This window comes from Chionomys nivalis, chromosome 19 (genome assembly GCF_950005125.1).
Source record: "Chionomys nivalis chromosome 19, mChiNiv1.1, whole genome shotgun sequence".
Lineage (NCBI taxonomy): Eukaryota > Metazoa > Chordata > Mammalia > Rodentia > Cricetidae > Chionomys > Chionomys nivalis.
This window is the reverse complement of record NC_080104.1, coordinates 31,559,594-31,585,209: the sequence shown is the minus strand read 5'-3', so window position 1 is coordinate 31,585,209 and position 25,616 is coordinate 31,559,594. Positions and strand designations below refer to the sequence as shown.

General features: G+C 45.5%; 1 protein-coding gene across 2 annotated transcripts in view; it reads left to right on the top strand.

The window, feature by feature from the left end:
• Positions 1-24,926, top strand: part of Tmem131 (transmembrane protein 131) — a 157,270-nt gene extending 132,344 nt beyond the window's left edge. The window contains exons 25-41 of one of the 2 annotated variants that reach the window (XM_057751074.1): positions 425-491; positions 2,361-2,512; positions 2,763-2,905; positions 3,678-3,864; positions 4,843-5,028; positions 6,017-6,175; positions 6,535-7,121; positions 11,596-11,774; positions 14,467-14,594; positions 17,560-17,684; positions 17,851-18,000; positions 20,568-20,730; positions 21,557-21,678; positions 21,785-21,881; positions 22,079-22,176; positions 22,722-22,879; positions 23,916-24,926. In XM_057751074.1, the coding sequence (XP_057607057.1) occupies positions 425-491; positions 2,361-2,512; positions 2,763-2,905; positions 3,678-3,864; positions 4,843-5,028; positions 6,017-6,175; positions 6,535-7,121; positions 11,596-11,774; positions 14,467-14,594; positions 17,560-17,684; positions 17,851-18,000; positions 20,568-20,730; positions 21,557-21,678; positions 21,785-21,881; positions 22,079-22,176; positions 22,722-22,879; positions 23,916-24,200 (2,986 nt within the window). In that variant the 3' untranslated portion in view covers positions 24,201-24,926. Of the gene's footprint in view, positions 1-424; positions 492-2,360; positions 2,513-2,762; positions 2,906-3,677; positions 3,865-4,842; positions 5,029-6,016; positions 6,176-6,534; positions 7,122-11,595; positions 11,775-14,466; positions 14,595-17,559; positions 17,685-17,850; positions 18,001-20,567; positions 20,731-21,556; positions 21,679-21,784; positions 21,882-22,078; positions 22,177-22,718; positions 22,880-23,915 lie in introns of both variants that reach the window. The other variant, XM_057751073.1, reaches the window with a different exon arrangement.
• The last annotated feature ends 690 nt before the right edge of the window (positions 24,927-25,616 follow it).

The window sequence follows — 25,616 nt, the reverse complement described above, 5'->3', positions numbered from 1 at the left end:
AATGTAAGATGGAGCTACCATTTAAGATTTTAAAGAGACAATAGACAAGCCGGGCGATGGTGGTGCACGCCTTTAATCCCAGCACTCGGGAGGCAGAGGCAGGCGGATCTCTGTGAGTTCGAGGCCAGCCTGGTCTACAGAGCTAGTTCCGGGACAGGCTCCAAAGCCACAGAGAAACCCTGTCTCGAAAAAAAAAAAAAAAAAAAAAAAAGTAACTCCAGTGTTTCCTATTCTTCCCCAGTATAAAAAGTGAACAAGATATTAATAACTATAGCCTATAACATTCTAAATGTTATTAATGTGATATAATACTGCTCCCAAGACCTGCCACAAGGTAAATTTGCAAATAAAGCTTAAGCCTGATAATCCTCTACAATTTCTAGTAGTGATGTTTATAAAGATGAACACGCATTTTTTATTTTAGGTTTAACTTGAGTAAGGTTGCCAAGCTAGATCTGAGGACACTTGAATTCCAAGTCTGCCGAAACAGTGTAAGTACAAACTCCACACCATTACTCTGCTAGGACCAGGGCCAATGAGAAGGGTATCTACAGGCTGTTGTTAAGCCTGGCTGAAATTCAGAGACCATACATGAAGTATGCTAATGTGACATTTTATTTTCATTAAACATTAAAAGATTTAGCTGAATCATTTAAACTTTCTTCCTGTGTGCTTCCTAATAAAATTGTAAAAACCCGTGAATTTGAGACCAGTAGGTGGCTGTGTTCATACCTGGCACAGCTGTGTGTGTTTACATCAGTAGATAATACTGATTTTAAAAATGTGTAAGTAAGTTGATTTGTTCTGGGAATGAAAGTGTCCCCTATTATTCAGGTTAGTGACCACTAGCTACTCATAAGACCTTGATGTGGAGGATACAAGTCAGCTAGGAGGGTAGCACTGGGAGTCAAATGCCTGCAGGCTGCCTGAGCTCCTTTGCCTCACTGCCCTTCTCCCCAGGGTCAGATTTAAGCCTCCTTCAGATCAGGGCTTTTGTCCTTCCTGTTGGACCACATAGTGCGGAGTAGGAAGTGCTCCCCAGCCCTGTCCAACCAGCTGCCTTGTAGTTATTCCACCCTTTGCCATAGTTCCAGTCAGAAGACCTAGAACACAAGACAGCAGTTTAGATAGTCCTAGATTCCAGTGTCTTTCTCTTGAAATCTTACCTTGCTTCTCCCATGCATAAAATGCCATTGTAGCAAGCAGTGTACTGAAAGTCAGTGAAAATACTCATTAACTAGGACGTGGGTCTCTTCCACCTTTGTAAGTAAAGGACACAAAATAAGTGAATGAGCTGACACTAGTTTTTAAATTTTGACCTCATACAACAGTATTTGCGAGATATAATACACTGAGCTAGACATCGGGAAATTTCTAAAGAAGAAATCCTAAGGGTGAAAATATAATTGCTTCTCTTTCTGACATGACTATAGAGACAGGAGTACATGTTGAAATTGAATAAATTGTTTGTTATTGTTCAAAGACATTATTTTTTTCTTTACAAGTACAGACTGGAAACAGACAGTCACTACAAGGGAGATTAGCACCACTGTCTCTGTTCACACGTAAGAGTTGGAGGTATTAACTCCAGCTCCACTGCTCATCTGATCTGTAGTAGAGATGGCATCCTAAGAAAAACAGATAACACCCCAGGGATCCCTTGGTCAGTCTGAGAGTCCATCACTATACAATTAGGGAGTCCTTTCGTTTGTTTCAGAACATCACACATTTAATCCCAGCACTCAGGAGACATAGGGTTCTGTGAGTGTGAAGCCAGCCAAGACTGCATAGCAAGATCTTGGCTCAGAAAGGCAGCATCGGGGGTGGTGGGTGTGGGGTACCAAAAATAGCTTATTATTAAAGGAACTTATTCACCATCCACTTTCAAACAGTCAGAGTATTCCATTTTCCTAGTAGATGTTAATAGAGCTATGAAAGAAAATATTCTACCTCATAAGCAAGAGTTAAGTGGTGTACCTCCAGTCATGAGTGTTGACTTTGTATTAATGTGTCAAGCTGTTTGTCTCAGGTCTGTGTCCTTTCCCGTATGTGAATTACATTTCAAATTAAAAAAAAAAATACACACTTTTTTAAAAAGTAGCTGTATACAAATATAAAGTGCATAATACAAACATGAGGACTTTGGTAACCTGAGAAATAAATTCTGTTGTTTTAGCTTAATGCAGAATATGAAGTTTCTTTACTGGCTACCCAGCACTCAACACCAGTGTTTAAGTCATGAAGGATAAACTTGTCTGTGTGATCAATTTGAGAGGCTTGGGATCTAGAGGGGTTAAAGGACAAATGGTTTGCCCAGAAACTATATTAATGACTCCTTTTTGTTTATACAATGATTCAAGGCTCATCCACTGCAAAGTCCAACAGGGTTTACAGAGGGCCCCTCTCGGCATTTCATTTTAAACCTCATTTTAAAACCTGGAGAAAAGAAATCTGTCAAAGTAAAGTTTACTCCACTTCACAACAGAACTGTTTCTTCGCTGATCATAGTCAGGTAAGTTCTGTGATGTGAGTGTGGCTCATTTTCAGTGCTTACCTTCAAGTCCTTGTCACTCAAACCGTCAGTAGTGGCATCGGTGTGACTTAAAATGAAAAACGTGTGCTCTTTGTGAATTTTTAAATTTTTACCCTTAAATTCAACATATGTTAATAATTTTTTGTGGTTGTTTAAAAATGTTAGAACCTGTAAATCAAAAGATATGCAAAATTAATTGGAGAAAAATGTAATTCTTGTTCTTTCATAGAAACAACCTGACTGTGATGGATGCTGTGATGGTCCAAGGTCAAGGGACAACCGAGAACTTGAGGGTAGCAGGCAAGCTTCCAGGTCCAGGAAGTTCTTTACGCTTCAAAATTACAGAAGCACTGTTAAAAGATTGTATAGACAGTGAGTATCCCTAACTGTGAAAAGACCAATTTTCAGCCTTTGCTTTCAGCCATCAGTGATTTCAGAAGCAAGAATAGTATTTCCATATGTGCACACCTGCCTTCTAGTTGTGAATGTTTGATGCTGAGAAAATCCTGTCTTACATTCAGAGGTGTTTCATTTGGATCTTTTGCAGGTTTATTTTGAGAACGAAAAGTAAAACATGTCGGGGGCTGGAGAGATGGCTCAGAGGTTAAGAGCATTGCCTCTCTTCCTAGAGGTCCTGAGTTCAATTCCCAGCAACCACATGGTGGCCCACAACCATCTGTAATGGGGTCTGGTGCCCTCTTCTGGCCTGCAGGCATACACACAGACAGGACTTTGTATACGTAATAAATAAATAAATATTTGAAAAAAAAAAGTAAAACATGTCATTTTTCCATGGCATATCAGAGCCTCGCAGGGTAATGCACTCCTGTAAGCCTAACCCTTGGGAGGTTGGAGCAAGGGATCGTGAGTTCTAAGCCAACCTAAACTACCTAGTGAGTTCAAGCAGGGTCAGAAGTATAAAGAGAGAGACCTTACTACCAATAAAGAATGAATGAAGGAAATCTATTAATTATGAATAAAATAGATCAAAGTGGAGTGTTTCCAGATAAAACTTGAGGAATGCTGATCTTTTTGGCATGTGGGGTTGACTCATAATGTTCAGTGTACAGAAGCTCAGAACATATTCCTCATTCATACAAGAAGTAAGTGATTTATTCGTCTGTCTGATTTCCTTTCCTTTCAGGTTTGAAACTAAGAGAACCAAATTTCACATTGAAAAGAACATTCAAAGTAGAGAATACAGGACAGCTTGAAGTCCGTGTAGAAACCATTGAAATCAGTGGGTATCCCTGTGAAGGATATGGCTTCAAAGTGGTTAACTGTCAAGAATTTGCACTAAGTGCCAACACCTCTAGAGACATAATCATACTGTAAGTATGTAGTATATGCTTGTTCATACTGGTTTAATTCAGTGACTAACTTTCCACTCCTAACACTGGGGTCATTTCACATGGGCTCCAGAGATGACTCAGTGGTTAAGAGGCCTGGCTGCTCTTCCAGAGGAGCTGGGTTTGAGTCTCATCACCTACATAGTGGCCAACAACCTTCTGTAACTCCAGTCCCTGGTCTCTCAGGGTCTCCATGCGTATAATACACAGGCATACATACAGGCAAAATACCCATACACACATGAAAAGAAGTAAATTAAAAAAAAAAAAAAGCTTTATCACAAATGTATTTGGTTTTTTTTCCACTTCAGCTAAAATATTCATTGTATGTTTTTGTTTCCAACATTGTAAAACTTCCTCTGCCCTTAGATTAGACCAGATAATCTTGAAAACTATTTTTTTAGAAACCAGTTTCAATATTTTTAAGGCTATTATAAAGCATAGGATGTTAGAGTGACCTGGAGGTGTCTCAGCCACAGAGCAGAGATCTGTGCCTCCCGTGTGCCTTTGATTCTGTGTGGTTTGAGAATGTAAACTTACTCAGAAGACAGCCTTTAGGCCCTCAGTATTAGATACAGTTATTTTTGTAATTGATTACTTATTACAAAGTAATATCTACGACCTGCCCTTGATTAGATAATGATTCTATGATCTTCTGTGGCTGTTTAATCAGCACTTTCATGTATATTACTACATGCATGGCATAGCACTTGCCACCTAAATGTCCAGGGAGGAAAGAGGCACCAGCTCAGGGTGTGTACAGCTAATAAAGAAAGCACAAGTTACTATAAGCAACATGCAGGAAGTGACAAAACATCACTTGGAATGGGACTGGTTGTTTTTTGCTTTGTTAATAAAGTCATTAGGAGTAAAGCCTAGATTCAAAAACAAAAACAGAGGGACCAGAAAAGAACATGTGAATCTGTTTGAAAATGAACCTCACTGCTGTCCTTGTCTTAGGTTTACTCCAGATTTCACAGCCTCCAGAGTTATCCGGGAACTGAAGTTTGTAACAACCAGTGGCTCTGAGTTTGTGTTTGTATTGAATGCCTCCCTTCCATACCACATGCTAGCAGCCTGTGCAGAAGCCCTCCCCAGACCCAACTGGGAACTAGCTCTATACATCATCATCTCAGGAGTAATGAGGTACAGTGTGTTCTTTCAAGGTTGGCTCTCACTTTTCTCAGGGATGGGTATCCCAGCAGACAAAGCAGACACCCCTGACTTGGTCAAGCTTGTGTATTGGTAGGAATAGTTACAACTGAACCATTCTTGGGTGGCATGTACAATAATGAAGTCTTAGTACCTTTAACACTCATTTAACAAATGAAGTCTATGCTGATTTCATAAGGAAGAAGGCACACAATACAAGGTAAAGTTGCTTTTTCTTGGGCATACGTAATTAGTGTAATTGTCTAAGCAGCATAAACAGAGGAGAAATATTTTCGAAGGCCTTTGCATCCTTATCTTTTTTCAGTTTATTTCTTTATGTATTTTAGAGAATCAAATATTCTCTTACCTAAAGTAGTTTATAACTACATGCTTAAGGGAAAGAGAGTTGACCCTCCATCCTCCAGGTCCCCTTGGTAAGGAAAACCCAGGCTGCACGTGTCTCTTCTGACACGTTGTCTTCCCATGAAGCTTCTGGGGAAGGTTAAGCACTTTTAAAGTTGCTGTGCAGAGGCTGGAGGGACAGCTCGGTGCTTAAGAAAGAGCTGCTGCTCTTCCACAGGACCTGGGTTCAATTCCCAGTGCCTACATGGCCGCCACGAGCGGCTGTAAGTCTGTAAGTCCAGTTCAGGAGATCTAATCCCCTCTTCTGACCTCCATTGGCACTGCATGCACTTAGTACACCAACATACATGGAGCCAAAACACCCCAACACAGAAAGTATATGTAAGTAAATTTCAAAAGGGTAAAGTTGGTGTGCAAATTTTGTTTGATCTATAATGCTTTATTTTTGTCTTCTTTTAAAAACGTGTTGCAGGCATATCTAGCTCTTTTTTTGTTGTTTGTTATTTTACATCATACTATAATTACACACACCACACACACACACCAGAAATGTGTAATAGACAAATATATTATTCTTGTCTTGGCAAAGAATGCTGAATCAGCCCTCTGTGCTCCACAGTGCCCTGTTTCTCTTGGTCATTGGAACAGCCTATTTGGAAGCTCAAGGAATTTGGGAGCCATTTCGGAGGCGACTATCCTTTGAAGCTTCCAACCCGCCCTTTGATGTGGGAAGGCCATTTGATCTCAGGAGAATCGCTGGTATTTCATCTGAAGGAAAGTATGTTCACACACTGAAAATCCACTTTCTAGTACACATAGCCTTGGCTGATGTAATTAGAAGAAATAGAAATGTATCTTCACTCGGGGTTAAAATAATTTTTTAATTCTAACCTTGTATGTGGTGCTCAGTTATTGAGAATGTACAGGATTTCTTATCAGGGGCAAAGTCTGCTTATTAATTAGTTAGACCACTAACCAATTTATAATTTAAAGAGGGAATGAACTGTAGAAAGTTGTGGCTCTTGCCCCTGCTATTTGTTCCTAGTTTCTCTTTGTGATGGATATGCTGATGAATTTTCTTATTGGTATTAGACTGGAAGTAGCAGCTTATTGATTTTCAATTGATCCATTTTTCAGCTTGAACACACTCGGCTGCGAACACAGTCACGGTAGGGGTTTCTATACCAGCTCGTCATCCAGGACTGGCACAGGGAGTCACAGGCAGTGTGGCACCTCAGTTCACCCACACAGCAGCCACAGCAGCAAACATTCAGCTGACGTGGACAGTGTCAGAACCAAAAACAGCTCAAATATGTCGAGCAGGACTAATGCACAAGCAGCCGCCTCACAGGCTACAAGCAAAACAAGCCCCCTAGGCTTAGAGGCAAATGCAGTAACCCAAGGTCACACAGCAAACAGAAAGTCCAAAGGGACGAAGCAGAACCAGCACAGCAGCCAGCACCATGGCCACAGCCCGTTGGAGCAGCACTCACAGCCTCCACCGCCAGTGCCTCAACACCAGGAGCCGCCACCTGAAAGGCTCTCTCCTGCCCCCCTCACACACTCTTCTCACCCAGAGCGAGCCAGCAACACACGGCACAGCTCGGAGGACTCCGACATCACAAGTCTCATAGAAGCCATGGACAAAGACTTCGACCACCATGACTCCCCACCCCTAGATGTGTTTACAGAGCAGCCTCCATCACCATTGTCAAAAAGCAAAGGTAATCTTCTCCCCCTTCAGAAGAACAAGCATGTGCAGGAGAAGGCCCGATCGAGAGCAGTCAGGATTGTGGTCAGTACAAGTAACTGCTGTAGCAAGGGTTCCGTAGCTCATTGCCATTTCCTAGGTGAAGCGACAGATTTTCTGTGCCACAGGGCAGACAAACACCAACTGTCATGAAAGATAGAACTGTACTCTCCACTTGCTTCTCTAAATCAGAAACCTGTTGGGTGGCATATCCTGTTGCCCCTTTGACTGCCTACGATAGCTGTGTCACGGCCATTGTCAAATTGATTTTGTAAATGGGGCTAAAACCAAAACCATCTACCTTTTAACTCAAAAATAGGATTTCTGGCCATCCGTGGTGACACATCTGCAATCCCTCCAGTACTGGTGAGGCAGAGGTGGAAAGGTTGTCACAGGCTTGAGGCCAGCAGGGCTACACACTGACAACTCTTCTGTAAATAGGAAAGGGGTGCACAAGAAGCAAACGAGATAATGTGTGAAACCGAAGAAGCTGGACCTACAGGACAGGGACAGCAGAGAGTGATAGCAGGGAAAACATCGTGGATGTGCCGGAGAATGTGGGATTAGTGGGCTAGGGAAAGAGCTTTTGCCTGGAGGAACCTTACAAACAGGAAACATGTGCACAAGGCCAGTTTGGGGGTAATGAGACAAATGCTCAAGCACGGTCTAACAGTGAGGCCTGAGTGTGAAGTTTCAGAGTAAACATTGTGGGCATGAACAGGTTCCGGGGTGCAGCCTTGGGTGCAAGATGCTACAGTATAATAGAAATAAAGCGTATTGCCAGTGGCAAAGCCTCAGACTAGAGGAATCCAGACCCATGGATTTGGGAATTCAGAACTTTGGAAAGAAATGTGATGTGCAGACTATGTGATTCCCATGGCTACAAGCAGGCTTTCAACAGTTCAGCTGAAGTAGTGCCACCAAAACTCTTCAGTCATGGTACATTTCATTTTAAGCAAGTTAGGGGACAACAGGTTTTTTTGGGGGGGAGGGGGGAGCAGGGTAGGAGGCCGCTAGATTTCACAGTTACATAAGGTAGGAGACTGAAGGAGAAAAGATTCCCTTGAGTGTGGCATGTGGCTCCTCGTGGTGACTGGGTAAGTGCACGGGTTGCAGCAGGACCAGACCAGGTGTCCTAGTTGCTTTTCTGTTGTTAAAACACCATGACCATGCAGTGCTTATGAAAGAAAGTATTTGTTTTGGGGCTTCATGATTATCAAGGCAGGCAGCATGGCACTGGAGCAGGGGCTGAGTGCTCACATCTTGAAGCAACAGCTACAAAGCCAAGGACATTGCTAAGTGAGATTAATGTGGATTTGTGAAAAGTCTACCCCTAATCATTCCAAACAGTTCTACCAGGTGAGGGCCAAGCGTTCAAATATATGAGCCTATGAGGACGTTCTTATTTAAACCACCACATCCCATTCCCTGGCCCCCATAGGTTTGAAACCATATCACAGTGTAAAATGCATTTAATCCAACTTCAAAAGTCCCTGTTATAGTTGGTTATTTTTTACTCTTTTGGGAACCTGCCACCCAGCTCCCAAATAAATCACACGAAGTCTTATTCTTTCTTATGAATGCTGGGCCTTAGCTTGGTTTGTTTCTAGCCAGCTTTTCTTTTTTTTTAATTGATATTTATTGAGCTCTACATTTTTCTCTGCTCCCTTCCCTTTCTCTCCCCTCCCCACTTCAAGGTCCCCATGCTCCCAGTTTACTCAGGAGATCTTTTTCTACTTTCTACTTCCATGTAGATTAGATCTATGTAAGTCTCTCTTAGTGTCCACATTGTTGTCTAAGGTCTCTGGAATTGTGGTTTATAGGCTGGCTTTCTTTGCTCTATGTTTAAAAACCACCTATGAGTGAGTACATTGTCTTTCTGTGTCTGGGTTACCTCCCTCAAAATAATGTTTTCTAGCTCCATCCATTTGCCTGCAAAATTCAAGCTGTCGTTATTTTTTTCTGCTGTGTAGTACTCCATTGTGTAAATGTACCACATTTTTTTAAATCCATTCTTCAATTGAGGGGCATTTAGGTTGTTTCCAGGTTCTGGGTATAACAAACAAAACTGCTATGAACATAGTTGAGCACATGTCCTTGTGGCACGATTGGGCATCCTTTGGATATATACTCAAAAGTGGTATTACTGGGTCTTGAGGAAGGTTGTTTCCTAATTTTCTGAGAAGTCACCACACTGACATCCAAAGGGGTTGTACCAGCTTGCATTCCCACCAGCAATGCAGAAGTGTTCCCTCTTCCCCACAAACTCTCCAGCATAAGTTGTCATCAGTGTTTTTGATCTTGGCCATTCTTATAGGTGTAAGATGGAATCTCAGAGTTGTTTTGATTTGCATTTCTCTGATGACTAAGGATGTTGAACATGTTCTTAAGTGTCTTTCAGCCATTTTAGATTCCTCTGTTGAGAGTTCTCTGTTTAGGTCTTTATTTTTTTTTTTATTGGATTATGTGATCTTTTGGTGTCCAATTTCTTGAGTTCTTTGTATATTTTGAAGATCAGATTTCTCTCTGATGTGGGGTTAGTGAAGATCTTTTCCCATTCTATAGGCTGTCGTTTTGTCTTGTTGACCATGTCCTTTGCTTTACAGAAGCTTTTCAGTTTCAGGAGGTCCCATTTATTAATTGTTTCTCTCAGTGTCTGTGCTACTGGGGTTATATTTAGGAAGTGATTCCCTGTGCCAATGCGTTTAAGTGTACTTCCCACTTACTCTTCTATAAGGTTCAGTGTAGCTGGCTTTATGTTGAGGTCTGTGATCCATTTTAGCCAGCTTTTCTTAACTTAATTATCCCATCTATCTTTTGCCTCTGGGCTTTCACCTTTCTCTATTTCTTTTCTTTCCTTCTTACTCCATGTCTGGCTGTGTGGCTGGATGGCATCCTCCTCATCTCCTTTTCTCACTCTTCAATCTCTCTTCCCAGATTTCTCCTATTTATTCTCTCAGTCTGGCAACCCCACCTTTCTCCTGCCTTGCTATTGGTTGTTTAGCTCTTTATTAGACCAATCAGGTATTTTAGACAGGCAAAGTAAAACAGCTTCACAGAGTTAAAAAAAAAATGCAACACATCTTTGCATCATTAAACAAATATTCCACAGGATAAACAAATGCAACACATCTTAAAATTATATTCTACAATACCCCCTACTCTTTCAGTTTCAATACAATTCAAAAATCCAAAGTCATCTTAAAGGGATCAAAGCAGTCTCTTCACTGTGACCCCCATAAAATAAAAAAGCAAGTCAGGCAAATCACATACTTCTAATATATAATGGCATATAATATACATTACCATTCCAAAAGGGAGGAAAGGGAGCATAGTGAGGAAATACTGGACCAAAGCAAGACTGAAAACCAGCTGGGCAAGCTCTGTAGCTCCGCTCGATGTCAAAGGGCTTCCATGGCTCTGCCCTTCCAGCTTTGCTGAGGACAGCTCACTTCTCTCTTGTGGTTTGCTTCCACTCGCTGTATGCAGCTCTCTCTGACAGGCGTCCTCCCGCTGTCATCGCAGCATCTTGGGGTCTCCAATGCTGTCCAGGCCTTTTTACTCCTGTATCCTTCACGACGCTAAAGCCAGAACCACCTGGTTGATGAGGATGCCTGTTTGGGACCTGCCCCCTTCTTGAGTTACATTTCCATTAACTTTGACTTGTTGTTTGGGGGACCAGAAAAGGTCTAAAGGACCTTTTCCTTTTCCTAAATCCCCGAGGACATCACTTCCTTTACTTCATTTTCCATCAGGCCTTCAAACTTACCTTTTTGAACATAGAACTTAGCTCCAACATTACATTTACTGGTGCTCTCTTTTTTTCCTCAAGTTAGACATTTTGGGGTTGGGAGGCATGGGTATTTTGTTTTGTCTTGCCCTGTTTGCTCGTTTTCATTGTAGATCTTCATAGGAGTAGTCACTAGTAACCATGAGAAAGAGTCAATATTAGGCTGTCTGGAAATCTCTACCAGCAAAATTAGTCCCAAACTCTTCAGTTCAGCCTCAAGCAGATTCTTAAGGCAAGGGCAAAAAGCAACCACTTTCTGTGACAAAGGGTTTTAGCACCTTCAGGTGATGCACAGAGAGGTTCATCGTATAGTCTCACCCCTGACCTTCTGTCACCCCACACACTCCAGAAGTGCCTGTGATTATTTTCAAAGCTCTGTCACCTTCTGGCAGATATGTTCAGGCCAGTTTGCTAGATCGGCCGAGTCTCTGCATAGTCCCCAAACTGTACCTGTAAGAGGAGTGTAGGCCAGCGCGTATCGGCTGCCACTCAAACTCCTCACAAAGCCAACCCCAATTTGGATAACTTTAAGTCAAGAAGGGAAAAAGTAGAGAAAGAACAATCTAGCTTCTCTCCCAAACAAAACTTTACAAGTTTGACTTTGGGTTTGAAGCTGTTTGGATCAAGCTTTGTTTTCACTCTGACTTTCCATCCCCAGGGAAAGGAAAATCTCTTCAACAACGCAAGGCTAAGCCTCCAAAGAAACAAGAAGAGAAGGAGAAGAGGACAAAGGGAAAGTCCCAGGAGGATGAGCTGAAGGACACCCTGGCTGATGACGACAGCTCCTCCACTACCACAGAGACCTCCAACCCCGACACAGAGCCGCTGCTCAGGGAGGTATGTGGGTGCTCTGTGGAGACCTTAGGCCACCGAGCTCATACAAACTAATGTCTCATGTACCCTGTCACTCCTACTAAACTTGTGTCCTCAGTGTTTTCAGGCATGCCTACACCCTTCTCCCTGCAGAAACCACCCTAGCTCTGGGATCTGATGAAGAGCCTTCCAAAATATTACTTAGAAACTCGGACACTGCTGAAAAGTTGGAGAGCAGCCAGGATAGTAATCACACTATTGCGTGAGATCTGTCCCCGGCTTTACCATCACAGAGGGAAAGAACTGAACCCATTCAGTGTAGTCTTGCTGGAAACAGGGTTTCAGTAACAGCTCACTGCCCAGGTAGGGGCAGCAGTGACTCCCAGAGGGAGTAGGGCCCAGATACCATTAGTGGTCACCTGGAACCAGAGCCCAGTCCAGGACACATCAACACATGGAGAGCGTGTCCCATCTTTGAGTCCGCAGCTGATGGATGATTTAACATTCAAAATAATACTGAACAGCTAGCATGTCACAGCTGTGCACAGTTGAGCAGTGTGAGTTGTAAAGGCTGGGGAGAAAGACAGGCTCTGACCGTACCTTGGCATTTTCCATTTTCAGTGAGTGTATTCAGATTTAAGATGGTCTGTGCAGTCCTTAATACTTAGGGACCCGAATCTGGCTTCTGGTTTCCATCTGTTGGCCCATCTGTGTCCACTGGGTGATTTATGTTTTACATCAGGTGCACAAGTAACATCTCACATAGGTCCTCCTGTCTCCTCTGCATTTCCTTGCAGCTGGCCTAGTGCTCTGCCTACTTTCATGTAATTTGTACTGCGCCATTGAACTTGGTTCCTGTGTTAGCAAATAATCAGAGAAACTGGGTACCTGGCACTGGCCTTGTGTGGAGTCCCAGCAGTGTCAGTATTTGGAGAGCGTTTTCATCCCAGGACTTTGCCTGCCTACCTTCCAGCCTCTTTCCCCATCACCCTCAATGTCTCTTCTCTGGCTAACTCAGCCACCATCATTCTCTCTATACCACTAGCATCATTCCCACCTCGCTTGTTCATGCCTTCTGTTCCCACATCCTCTATATCATTTGCTTCCTCACTGACAAGACTCCGAGCTCGCCCTTCCAAGTCCCATGCCTGGCTAGTCTTCCCTTAGATGGACTTTATTCCTGCTGCCCAGCACTCTGTGCAGAGGCCACAGGACTGTATTTCCTAATGACTGGTCTCAGTGTGCGGGTTGTCCATATCATGGCATCCCTGTTCTACCCATTCTTTGACCAAATGTGTATTGAACACCTAAGTGCGAGGCACTTGGGTAGCAATACTGGACAGAAGGCCTTGCCCTTTTCTTAACAAGCTCTTGGGCTGGAGAGCGGTGTCTCCACTCTTAAAGGATGGTGCACAACCTTCAAGAGAGCTCTTGCTCTATGCCCTACAACCAGCCACAGATTCAGAAAGTACTTGAATGATTCTAAATAATCCCTGAAGGCATAGGATAGGTAGAAGAGTGACCAGATTAATTTACTGTCAACAGCTAAGTAAACTGACTTGCTAAGTTTAGGCTGCATGTTAACCACACTGAGGCTGGACTTCTCCCATGCTTGACCCCCACACCCATGGCTGACCACTTTGCCCATCGGCCCAGGCACCCTGGGTCAGTGATGAACCAGGTTGTTTTTGTTCACCGCCCACAATGTGTATAGCTCCCCAGGCAGCATCAGCAGTCTTTGAGTGGATTCACAGCCTGGTCCGGAGACAGCTCCTCTAGGCTCATATGTGGATATGTTAACATATCACATTACTTCAGAAATGCTCTTTGCATGTTTTCCAGTCTGGCTGAGGGCCAGAAGCAGCAATGGCCAGTTTTGTAGCATGGGCTTTACAATACAGCTTAGTTTACCTGCCCAGGCAAGGCTGCTCAGTCAAGCTGGGCATAACAAATCCTCCATGTTCTGCTATGACCTGGGGACATTTTCACAGCTCCGGCAACACTGTTGCCATGTGTGTCTCCCTCTAGATTTGATGACCCCTGTGCCTGGCACTAAGGTGATATAGGTGATAAGCCAGTAAATGTGAGCTGAATAGGTGAATGGATATCCATGCTCCACCTCCTCATGGAGAGGGTGGGGAGCGGTACATACACCACAGCACTGTGGCCAGCTGCAGTGGACGACTAGGTGTGAGCATACAAGGTGCCTCCTTGATGCTCTCCTGGTCTGAGCTTTGGCTTTGTAACATAGTCTTTGCTGGATTTTTCTTGTAAGTAGAGACAAAGTTTTACTCCCTACTAATTGGTGCTGCCACTGCCCACCTCTTGTTGGGACGTGCATATAAAACTAAATGACCTTTATAATTCAGAGTCATCAATACAATTACATTAGGTTAAAAACAGCTGCCAAATTGACAGCTGTAACAGATTTCAAGAAAGGAGTTTAGGAGGACAGGCGTAGTGGTATACAGCTTTAATCCCAGCACTTAGGAAGCCCAGGTGAACATTGAACTCAAGGCCAAGCCTGATCTACATAGGAAGTTCCAGGCCAGCAAGGAGCTACACAGTGAGGCTCTCTGAAAAAGAGGGGATTGTTATTTCTACATATTTGACATATAATAGCTGTTTCCTTAGATTTTGTGTCTTCGTCTCAAATAAAAAAACTTTCAGTCATTTTATTAATCTTTCTGAGCAACTACATATGCATCTTTTACAGGATACAGAAAAGCAAAAGGGAAAACAAGCCATGGCAGAAAAACACGAAAGCGAAATGTCTCAAGTGAAGCAAAAAAGCAAAAAGCTTTTAAATGTTAAGAAAGAAATCCCAACAGATGTGAAAGGCAGGTGAGTGCCATTTCCTAAGTGGTTTGGACCACAAAAGCCAAGGGCTGTGTCATGCTCCTCTTGGGTTCTGATGTCGCTGGTTAGGGACCGCCACCTGCTTCTGACGCCAGATGTGTAGAGGGCAGGGCTAGCAATCTGTTGTGAGAGTTTGGGTTAACTTATTCCCAGGCTGAGACCCTAGTGGCTCTCAGTTGTGCAGAGGGAGCGAGCGGTGGTTCAGCCACAGCAGGAGCCTACAACTCTTCTCAAGAGCAGCTTGGAGCCTGCTGCGTCAGTAACCCAGGGATGCAGTTGGGATCTAGAATTCTGTGCTGTAGACCTTGGAAGAGCTTATTCTTACCTAAACATGTTCAGGGAGGTGTCAGCTGTAGGGATGAGACACTCGACCGTGGAAGAATTCCAGTACCCACAGGGCAGGCCTTTTAGGGAGGCTTTCTCTAGACTGTTCACCAAGAAAATGAATGTGTGAGCTGCTGGGTTGTTGACTAAGATTTACTCCTATTTTCATTGAACAGGGATAGTGTCTTTCTGATAAACTAATTTCAGTGTTAGCACCGTGGGAGCTGACGGAGAAGTGATGTGGGAAGGAGGGAAGGGCAAAGACTTGTCTTGCCACTGTTAGCCTGAGCCTTATTCATGAGGGAGGCTTCAGATATTACCCTAGAGCTGCTGTTGTCAAGATGGCTGCCACCATCTCGATGCCTGAGCCACATGACTGCTGTTGTCTGGTTTTTTTTCCCCACTAAATAGACTGTTATCAGGTCCAATCTTGAAAACTGTTTAGATCTGAACCACCTTTCTCGTTCACCCTTGTAGATGGAATCACTTCAAGTCAGTTGGCTGTTGTCCATTTTACTTAAAAGGCTTAATTTTTTTTTTCTGGAAACCATCTGGCTTAATTTAGGAATTTTGAATTAGCAAAAACTAAAATAGTTTGGCACCCTTTTCTCTTAAAAGCCTATTAATTTTACAGTGGCAGAGTTAAGTTTGTAAAACAGACACCCCCACAGTTCTAGATGACTTACCCAAATATAACCTACCCAGCCTCCACCAGGGGCTGGGTGCCTGTGTCTTCAGAGCCTTCTGCCATTTTTAGAATGTGGAATTTTAAAATAAGTATGCCAGCCAGGAGTGGAAGAAGGTAAGAAAGAAGCTTATGTAACACTGTGGTATTTGTAGTCTTGCCCGTAAATGGTGGTTTTGGTGTTTTGTTTTTGTTTCAGTTTGTTATACTACTTAAAATTTTATTTATCTGGGCTAACAGAGACCCATTTGGTTGGTTTGGTTATCTCTTTAATTTCAGAAATACTTACGGAGCCTGGCCTGGTGCCACGTGTCTTTAATCTCAGCACTTAGGTAGCAGAGGCAGGCAGTTTTTGTGCGTTGAAAAACAGCTAGGGCAACATAGTGAGACCTTGCCTTCCAAAAAAGGAAAGGAAAAAAAAGAAAATTTTGTGAAGTATGCAAAAACAGACATCCTTTGAACTTATAAATATAGCAAAATACGTTCCTTCAAAATGTGTGTGCTGCCAGGCGATGGTGGCGCACGCCTTTAATCCCAGCACTCGGGAGGCAGAGGCAGGCGGATCTCTGTGAGTTCGAGACCAGCCTGGTCTACAGAGCTAGTTCCAGGACAGGCTCCAAAGCCACAGAGAAACCCTGTCTCGAAAAACCAAAAAAAAAAAAAAACGTGTGTGCTCTGTGTGGAGTCATGCTTTGCCAGGTTGTAGGGGAGTCGTGAGTATTTGGGGGCCACCAGATTTGGGGAGTTAGAACTGTTTGAACCAGCACAGTGGTTAATTTTTTCCTAGAAATTGGCAGCATCCTAGAAATGAGAAATGGGGGTGAGAGTGGACTCAAGTTGAGGGGATATAAAGAATGTGAAGGCCAGAGCAGGGCGGAGGTCACACACACAAGGGTTGGACAGGAAGCATACTCAAGTAAGCGTGAGAGGCCCAGCCCCAGAAATACCCGTGCAAAGCTGAGTGTGCTTGTGCATCTGTTACTTCTAGCTAGTCAAAGGGTGAAGAGCCTCAAAACTCAGGGGCTAGCCTGAGCGGCACAGCAGCTTCACAGCCAACTTGAGTGACTCAATAGGTCTCTGTCTCAAAGAAAATGCTGAGGCTGTAGCTCAGTGGTAGCGAGAGTAACTAACATGCACACAAAGCCCTAGATTTAGTGCCCAGCACTGGAAGAGAAGAAAATAAAATGTGCACAGGCTTTGCATATTTGTGCCCAAAAGCCAAGCTGTCAGTTTTTCTGCCATTAACAGCCAGCACTGGTGATTCCGCCCCAGGAGCCACAGCCTAGGTATGGCCAGATTCCCAAGTCCAAAGCCTGACCTTGGTGGGTATCACAGAAACAGCTTTGTAAGGAACACCTTTGTCACCCACAGGTGGTACTGCTCCTGGTACCTTCTTTGAGTTGCTACCTAGTTCTGCAGTGACTGGAAGTTGGCTCCTGCTCTTGTCAGATTTCTGTTGGAAAATACATTCAGGAGCCTCATTGTAGCACAAGTCCTGGAAAGGCTCACCCAAAGCACAGCTCCCCTTGCACACATTTCCCAAAGCAGGCATTCAAACCCTTCATCTGTCTCCAAATATGCACCTCAGCATATTGCCTACACTCAAGACTGCAGAGGTTAGACCCTCGAGTACACGTGTGTGCACACACACACCTCAGCATACTGCCTACACTCAAGACTGCAGAGGTTAGACCCTCGAGTACACATGTGTGCGTGCAGCACGTGCGCGCGCGCGCACACACACACACACATACACACCGGCAGTTCCAGAACATTTTGAGCTGAGAGTCCCAGGTGCAGAACTGGGCAGGCGATGCCTCAGGAAAGCCTCTTAATAAGGCCTGCAGTTGAACCTGTGGTGTGATTATCCTCTTAATGACACACATCCTTGCTACAAACAACAGGATAAATTGGTGTCTGCCATTCTCATTTGTCTTTCAGTTCCTTCGAGCTACCATATACTCCCTCACTGGAAAATAAACAGCGTAGAAATCTCTCAACCAAGATTCCTCTTCCAACTACACTAACAAGTGGAACCAAATCACGAAATCCACAGAAAACGAAAGGTATTGTCATGTCGATCACAGATGTATTCATAACTGCCTAGTGGCTAGTAGCCCATCTGTAGCTGCTAGTCATATAAAAAGCCAAGGCCAGGTTGAAGATTTATTGAAGCAGACTCACGAAAGAAAAACCTTCCCCCATTAACTTTCCTTTCTGAATTCCATGCAGGTACAAGTAAGTTAGTGGATAGCAGGCCAGTTGCCCTCTCAAAATTCCTCCCCAGCAGTCAAGAACTAGGAAACACCAGTAGCTCAGAGGGTGAAAAAGACTCTCCTCCTCCAGAGTGGGATGCTGTGCCAGTTCACAAGCCCAGCAGCTGTAAGTATGGGTTTAGAAGTCGCTGTGTTCTGTGTGCTACAGATGCTGCAGGCTGGGATGTTGTTTCTAGAAGAGACGTTGTAGGTGGCCCACTGTAGCCAACAAGAGCTCAGAGTGCATCTGGCCAGTCACTCCCAGCTTCCCAACACAGGCTGTCTAGAGGTCTCTCGCACTCCCCCTGACCTTGACTCAGATTTGGTAAGCTCGGTCTACTATAGTAGAGTGGAAGTCTTTGCCCTTCCAGCCTGACATGGAAACTAAAGAACCAAACAAAGGAGGTCCTAAGAGAGTAGTTCTCAACCTGTGTGTTGCAACCTCTTGAGGGTTGAATAACCCTTTCGCGGGGGTAGCATATCAGATATTTACATTATGATTCATAATATTAGCAAAATTAGTTATGAAGTAGCAGCTAACATAGTTTTATGGTTGGGGGTCACTACAACATGAGAAACTGTATTAAAGGCCCCAGCACTAGGGAGGTTGAGAACCACTGTCCTAAGAGCAGGGCTGGGTGGGGGAAGATACTCACCAAGCAGGCCGCTTTTACCAGACAAAAATGCTCCATGGAGTCTGCTGCCACAAGGTAGTGAGATGTACTCACAAGTCTGGTCATTCAGGAGGCCTGGAACTGGTGGTGCATCCCTGTTGGGAGAATGACTGCATCCTTAGAGGGCCCTGGAGCCCTTAGCTGGGCCTTTGGCCTTGACTTACATTAAGGAAGCGCGATTGTGGTCCCAGGTTCAATTTCAGAGAACTGTTCTGAGGCTAGTAGATGAAGCTCTTTGACTTAACTGAACAAATCCATGGAACCAAGCACCAGAGAAGCGGGATTCCCCTTCTAGACACCCACCCTAGCCGGCAGCATCCACGGTGGGAGGGCAGTAGGCTCCAGCTCCAGAGACTTCAGGTGTGTGCCTCAGGAGGGAAGCAACAGGGGAAGGGCTCCGCAGCTTCCGCCAAGTCTTTCTCAGCCAAAGCTCCATGGCCGACTGAGGGAAACCTGATACCAAGGCCCGTGTCTGTGCTACCCTTTGTGCTTTTCTAGGTAGAGAAAACTTTGCCTGATCCCTCTTCTTCCCACCATCCTCACTGGATAGCTCTACCAAGGAAGGCTGCGCTGCCTCTGAAAAGAGTGTCCAGTTCATGCTGTCATGGTCCCTTTCTGACACGTCCACTGCCTTCGTTCCCATTCTTCCTGCTCCTCCCTTTGATCTTAGATCGTACTAAGTCTGAGTCAGGACAAAGTTACGGCAGGAACTGTATGCCGTGTATCCACTTGGCAGCCCTTAACTGGAACTTTGTTTTCGTCAGGGTTTCTATTGCTGTGAGAACCACCATGACCATAAGCAACTTGGGAGGAAAGGGTTTGTTATTTGTTACACTTGCACATATAGTCTGCACAAAGGCAATCCCAGCAGGAACCTGGAGGCGGGGCAGAGGCTGCTTGTTTCCTCATTCTTGGTCTTCTTACAGCACCAGGACCACCTCAGGGGGTAGGGGCGGTTCTCTAACTGCATGAAATGATGTCAGGTTTGGACTCCTCTCTTCTCCAGCTTCAGGCCTTATTCCAGAAGCCTTGTTCTGGCCTCTCCGTTTCTTTCCATCTGTATTTGTCAAGTCCACCTTTGGTGCTTCTCCCTCCCCCTCCTCTGTCCACACACACAGCTTCCCCTGGACAGCGCTTAGGAAAAAGAAGTCACCAGAGGGCACTAGGCAGCTCCCAAGAAGAAACCTGGGCTCACAGTGGCAGAGTCAGCCCACTACCAGCTGACTGTCGCTTTTAGATCTGTAGCAAAGCTGCTCAGCTCTTGGCGGCTTGGGAGCAGAGAGAAGAGGGTACAGGGGAAATGTGTCCTTCAAGGCCACACCCCAGTTTCCACTGACAGCCCTCACACTGAGCACTGCTGTGGACCAAGCCTCCAACACAGGAACATTTGGACAGATTTCCTACCCAAGCCAAACCAGAGCATGGCCTACTCCCAGTACTGATTTTTCACCAGGGGAAGGTCAGAGAAGGTGCCACACAAGAAGTGAACAGAGAAGGGTCTGTGCATTTGTACGGAAGTCCCTTCAACAGCAATGTGTGGGATAAGCATACTGGACTCTGAACAACTCAGGCAAGAAGTTCACACACACACACACCATTTGCGATAACAGCAGAGCAGCTACAGAGAGGTCAGCCACCTCTGTGGTCAAGAGTGAGGGCGGGCAGGCGGGCAGTGCTTGCATTCCCTGAAAGCCCACGGACACAGAGATTCGAATTTCCTCTTTCTCTTTGGAACCTTTAGATGGAATGCAGAGTCTTAACTTGAGCTGGGCGGTAGTGGCAGCATACATCTCTAATCCCAGCACTCAGCAGGCATATAGACAGATGGGTCTCTGTGAGTTCAAGACAAGCCTGGTCTACAGCATTCAAGGCAGGCTCCAAAGTTAGAAAAAACAAAAAGTTAATTTTTTTTCTTTATAGAAGCAGTTGAATTGCACATTTTTAGAATATCAAAAACAACTGATTTTTAAAGAGTCCAGATTAAAATGCCACATTAATGGGACCTTTTGTTCATTTCCAGCTACTGACAGTCTTTATAAACTGTCTCTGCAAACCCTCAATGCAGACATTTTCTTAAAACAACGCCAGACCTCACCAACACCGGCCTCACCATCTCCGCCCACCGCTCCCTGCCCTTTCACATCCCGTGGCAGCTACAGCAGCATTGTCAACAGCTCCAGCAGGTAGGCCCGCTGCTCACACCTGACATCACCTGGTTGTCATTGACACACTTGGCGAACACACACTTGGTCTCTTGCAGCTGACAGACCGCATTTTTCAATCCCAAGGTTTTTTTCCTGGGGTCAGCTTTTCCTGTTTCAGGCACCTGACCCCAGTAGTGATCTTACCTGTCGATATACAAGTCTGTTAAGTGTTCTAGAATCATGTTCTCATCCAAGAGCCAGGCAAGCATTCCAGCAACTGAATGCTTTAACCTAAAGGACAGCAGTGAATTGAAGACCTCAGAGTACTTGGCTTGGTAGCCAGAAGGGTCTGTCACTGTTGTATAAGGTGCAGTGTAAGCAACATGTGCTCAGAGGCCAACACTGTCTCTGTACCATACAGGCTCACTTCCTGCCGCTTCCAGAGTTGTCAGCTGAGGCAATGACCGATGGAGCAGTGGGGCTCACTTGCCTGGGACCCTCACTGTTTGTAATCATGTCCAGGGGAAGGAGGCTGACCCATCCTGTCTGTCAGCGCCACCAGTTAGCTGATGTTCTGACAGGTTTCTTTGCTAGGTGGCCTCCTTCAGATTTTTTAAAATGTGATCTCCATCTCTTCCACATCCCTAAATTGTGATACCTGCCTTGGTCTCTTTCCTAACTTTCTCAGAAACCTCTCATTATCTGTGTGATTAAGCTGTGTTGCCCAGGGCTTAGCTGTGCTCTGAGCCATCCTGGGCTATCATCCCAGGTCTGAAGCAGCACCCCACCCCAGGTGTCTGCTGCTCCTGCTCCCCCTTGCTGGAGGCCCCCAGTGAGGGAGCACTCTCTTTCCTTCTTGCTCAAGTGACACAAAAGCAAAGCAGCCCAGTGGGAGCAAAAGCAAGTTGACAAAGGCGGCCTCTCTCCCGGGCAAGAATGGCAACCCCACCTTCGCTGCAGTCACCGCAGGCTATGACAAGAGCCCAGGTGAGTGACCTCTCCATGGTGCGACACCTGAACAGTGGGTGTGACGGGTATGAAGGGTCGGCTTTGTCCAGCTTTGCCTTGCACTGATGCAGAGTCCTTGTTGCAGGAGGGAATGGCTTTTCTAAAATTTCTTCAAACAAATCAGATTTTTCCAGCAGCCTTGGCATTTCTCACATTCCTGTTGACAGTGATGGCTCAGACAGGTATGTGGCCCACTCTTCCTCCGTAGAGCAGTTGATTCCCTGGGCTAGGTGGGCATTTTTCCTACATGTGCAGCATCCACTTTGTAGGGCTCCCTTTGTCTTTGCTTCCATATCCGAGTCTCTCCTTGGGAAGCTGGGAGATGGGCCCAATTCACTAACCGTCATCCATTTTGTGTATTTTCCCTCATACCATTCAGCTCGGGTTTGTGGAGTCCGGTCAGCAATCCAAGCAGCCCCGACTTCACCCCCCTCAATTCGTTCTCGGCCTTTGGAAATTCTTTTAACCTAACAGGTGGTAAGTATTTAACCCTAGGAAGCCTATAGACAGGAAGAGTCTGTCTGACATGGTAGGCACTTTGTAGAGAAGTGGCAGCCATCGAGGCAGGGAATATCTTTTCCACTTGCATCAGCTGCTGCTAAGTTATGTGCAGCTCTCGGTGCAGATTGGACTTTGCTGTGGTAGAGGGCTTCTGGGAACCCAGCATGCAACACAGCAGCCATGTGGAAGGGTCCTCCCTGATACCCCTGCTCAGTGCCTAGCAGGACAGTGCCACAGTCAAGCTGTGCCCAGCACAGGCCTAAAAGCTTCTAAGAGGGCCGCCTATGTCTGCCAGGCACAGTGTGAGTTTGCATTAGCCACAAGATCGGTGTTGGACAGTTGCATCTGGTGTCCTCTAGTCATGAGTTATATGTTCAGATCGTATGCCTGTGCCTGAGATGCTGGGAACATCCTAGGACACCACAATGTGGTGGGAGCTGACGAGTGTGGACGGCGCTGCTGTGCCGCATGTCATCCCAGAGGTTGCAGTGGGCTCGACCCACTCTCTCGTATCTCAGCAGTTTTCAGCAAACTCGGGCTGCCGAGATCTTGCAGTCAGTCATCCCAGAGAAGTTGGAATGAATTCAACAGTGGCCCCTCCTACCTTTGGGACTCTCCAGCAACAGACCCCAGCCCTTCCTGGCCAGCCAGTTCCAGCTCACCAACCCACACAGCCACTGTGAGTACTCACGCTCCATCCTTCCTCTTCTTTCCCAGCAATTTTCCAAATTGCCCTCATTTGGACTGTGCTGTAGCCTCAAACAACAAGGAGCGCCATGCATAGGAAAGGCCGCATTTCAGGCTCCACTGTTGTCTCGTGCTCTGTCCCATGGCCATGTGCTCTTCACATACATTAATTGGGACACCATGAGAAACTGAACAGCGTGGTCAGGTCCTGGCTTCCCTCCTTACAGATGTGTTGTGTTCAGCCTCTTTCCTCCTGGTGAACTAGAGCCCAGGTGTGACTCCGCCATCCAAGGCTCAAGCAGCATGGCCCCACCCTGCCATGGCAAGCTGGGGAGTCACGTGTACTTTGTCTCTGTGAGACACTTCTCTTTCAGTGTCTCTGAACATTTGCTTCTAAGCTAAATTTTCTGTAGACATTATGTTCCCAAAAGGTTCTCTCACCAAGAAAATAATGAGTTCATCCTTCACAAAACAATGGCACCAAAAAAAAAAATACGAACTAGCTGCAACTTTGCCTCAGAAAACCCTAAACCACACACGAGTATTAGGTGGGAAATGCATGAGGTTTATAGGTTTGCCTGCTAAGGAGCCCAAAACCTGCCTCCCAGGTAATAATTCTGCATCGTTTTCTACAACACCTTAACCATTCTTAAAAGGCGGCCACCAAATTCTCTGCACACAGCAGGTAGTCATCAGTCTGTCCTGAAGCTTTGCAAGCCTCTTTCTCACACTACGAGTTTAGCTTTGCATCTTGGTCAAAGTCAGGACCCACATAGGTGCCTGTGCCCCAAGGACACCTATACATAAAAAGCAGGCTGACCATGCTGGGTCCACCTGCTGGGCTTCACCAGCCTTCATGAAATGTCACAACACCTGCTCACATCCCGCTGTGGCTAATATATGGAATATTCTTTAAAATAAATAAAAACAAGAGAAGTCTGGGCCACCCCATTCAATGTATGATCCTAACCCCTCCCTGCTGCTGGGCCCACCCTCATGCTCACCGTTGGGTGTCTGTTTTGTCGCAGTCCATCCTTGGCAATGCCAGTGGCCTGTGGTCCACCACTCCGTTCAGCAGCTCAATCTGGTCCAGCAACCTCAGCAGTGCCCTTCCGTTCACCACTCCAGCAAACACGCTGTCCAGCATCGGCCTCATGGGCACGGAAAACTCCACCACTGCCCACGCTCCTTCCGCCTCTGCTCCAGCTGACGACTTGGGACAGACCTACAACCCCTGGCGGATATGGAGCCCCACAATCGGAAGAAGAAGCTCTGACCCTTGGTCTAATTCGCACTTCCCTCATGAAAATTAAAATTAAGCAAAAAACAAGTGGGGGCCCCTCATCTAGATCATGATATGCCAGTTTCTAAGACATCGTCGAAGGCCCTCACTGCTGTCGCTTCCCTCTCCCCCTCCCTTCTCTTTGCAGGGCAGGCTCGTTCCACTCGCTCCTTTCAGATCTTTCTTGCAATTATGATACTCTGAGATTTGCTGTTGTGCTTGTAGACAAAAGTCTGGACTCAGCCACAATCTACAGCCTGTCCATCTGAAATCTTGACTCGCCCAGTTCCCCACCTGTCTCTTCCCTGCTTTCTTTATCTGTAAGGACACAAATTTGGCATTACAGTTAAGGGAGTAATTTGAGTTGATTGACAAGTCCTGGCATGTGACAATTTTACTAAATTACCAAGTTTGGTTTTTAATAATTTCACAATATTATGCGCCAAGATCTAATTTTAAAAATGTATGAGGACTTTGTGCTGAAAATACAGAGTATTTTTTTAAAGTACGGCTATCTTGGTGTAAAAGCAGATTACGAAACGTAAGCCAGCGTAAGAGCAGTGGCTGAATGTAGATCATCCAGTGGAGACCGCACGCATTTCTGTGCTGTTTGTACTTGAGGTGTGTACCATTTGTACACCTGAATTTATTTTAAAGAGGAACTGAAATGCACATAGCCAAGTCTTGACATTACAAGATTGTGTATTTCTTAAATACAACTTTGTGTTGTACTTTGAAATAAATGATGCTTTTTTCAAAAGCCTCGAATTGTTTTGTTCGGTTTTCTTAATATGCAGTATGCATTTCACACCACGGAAGGTCATGGTGTCGTTGCATGGCATTTTGGAGTTCACAGGTTAAAGTGGTATCTGGTTTCTCGCAGCTGTGGTGCTAAAAATTTTCCTGGTGACCATGGAGGATCCCTGATAGAAAATTACCCAGAAGCCTGTTTAGATCCATCCAGGGAGAGGCTTTTCCTCCACCTCTAGCCAAAACAGAACAGCCTACGAACAAAGTGGCCATGACTCTTGACCATTCCTGTGTGAGCCACATCTGAAGCCTTGGGTTTCCCCATTGTGCACTCAGCCTCTAAGAGGCTGTGAGTTCCCAGCCGAGTGGGCAGCGATCAGATCCACTCCAGCTGCCCTTCTCCAAAGGGCCTCGAGCCAGCTGGGAGGCGCTGTTGCCTGACCCAGGAGTTTGCTGCAGGCGGCTAGAGGGAACAAGGAAAGGAGCAGGGGCTGGGCACATAAAGCACTGCGGCCAAGTTCAGGTCCCCAGGACTTCCACAAGCAACGTGAGGCAGGTGTGGTAGCTGCCTGGAATCCCTGTGTGTTGGGGGCAGAGACCCTGAACCCCCAGGACCAACCGCACTAGCCAGTGGATGAGCTCCAGGTTTAGTGAGAAACTTGCCTTAGCAAATCAAGTGGACTATGAAGGTACCTGA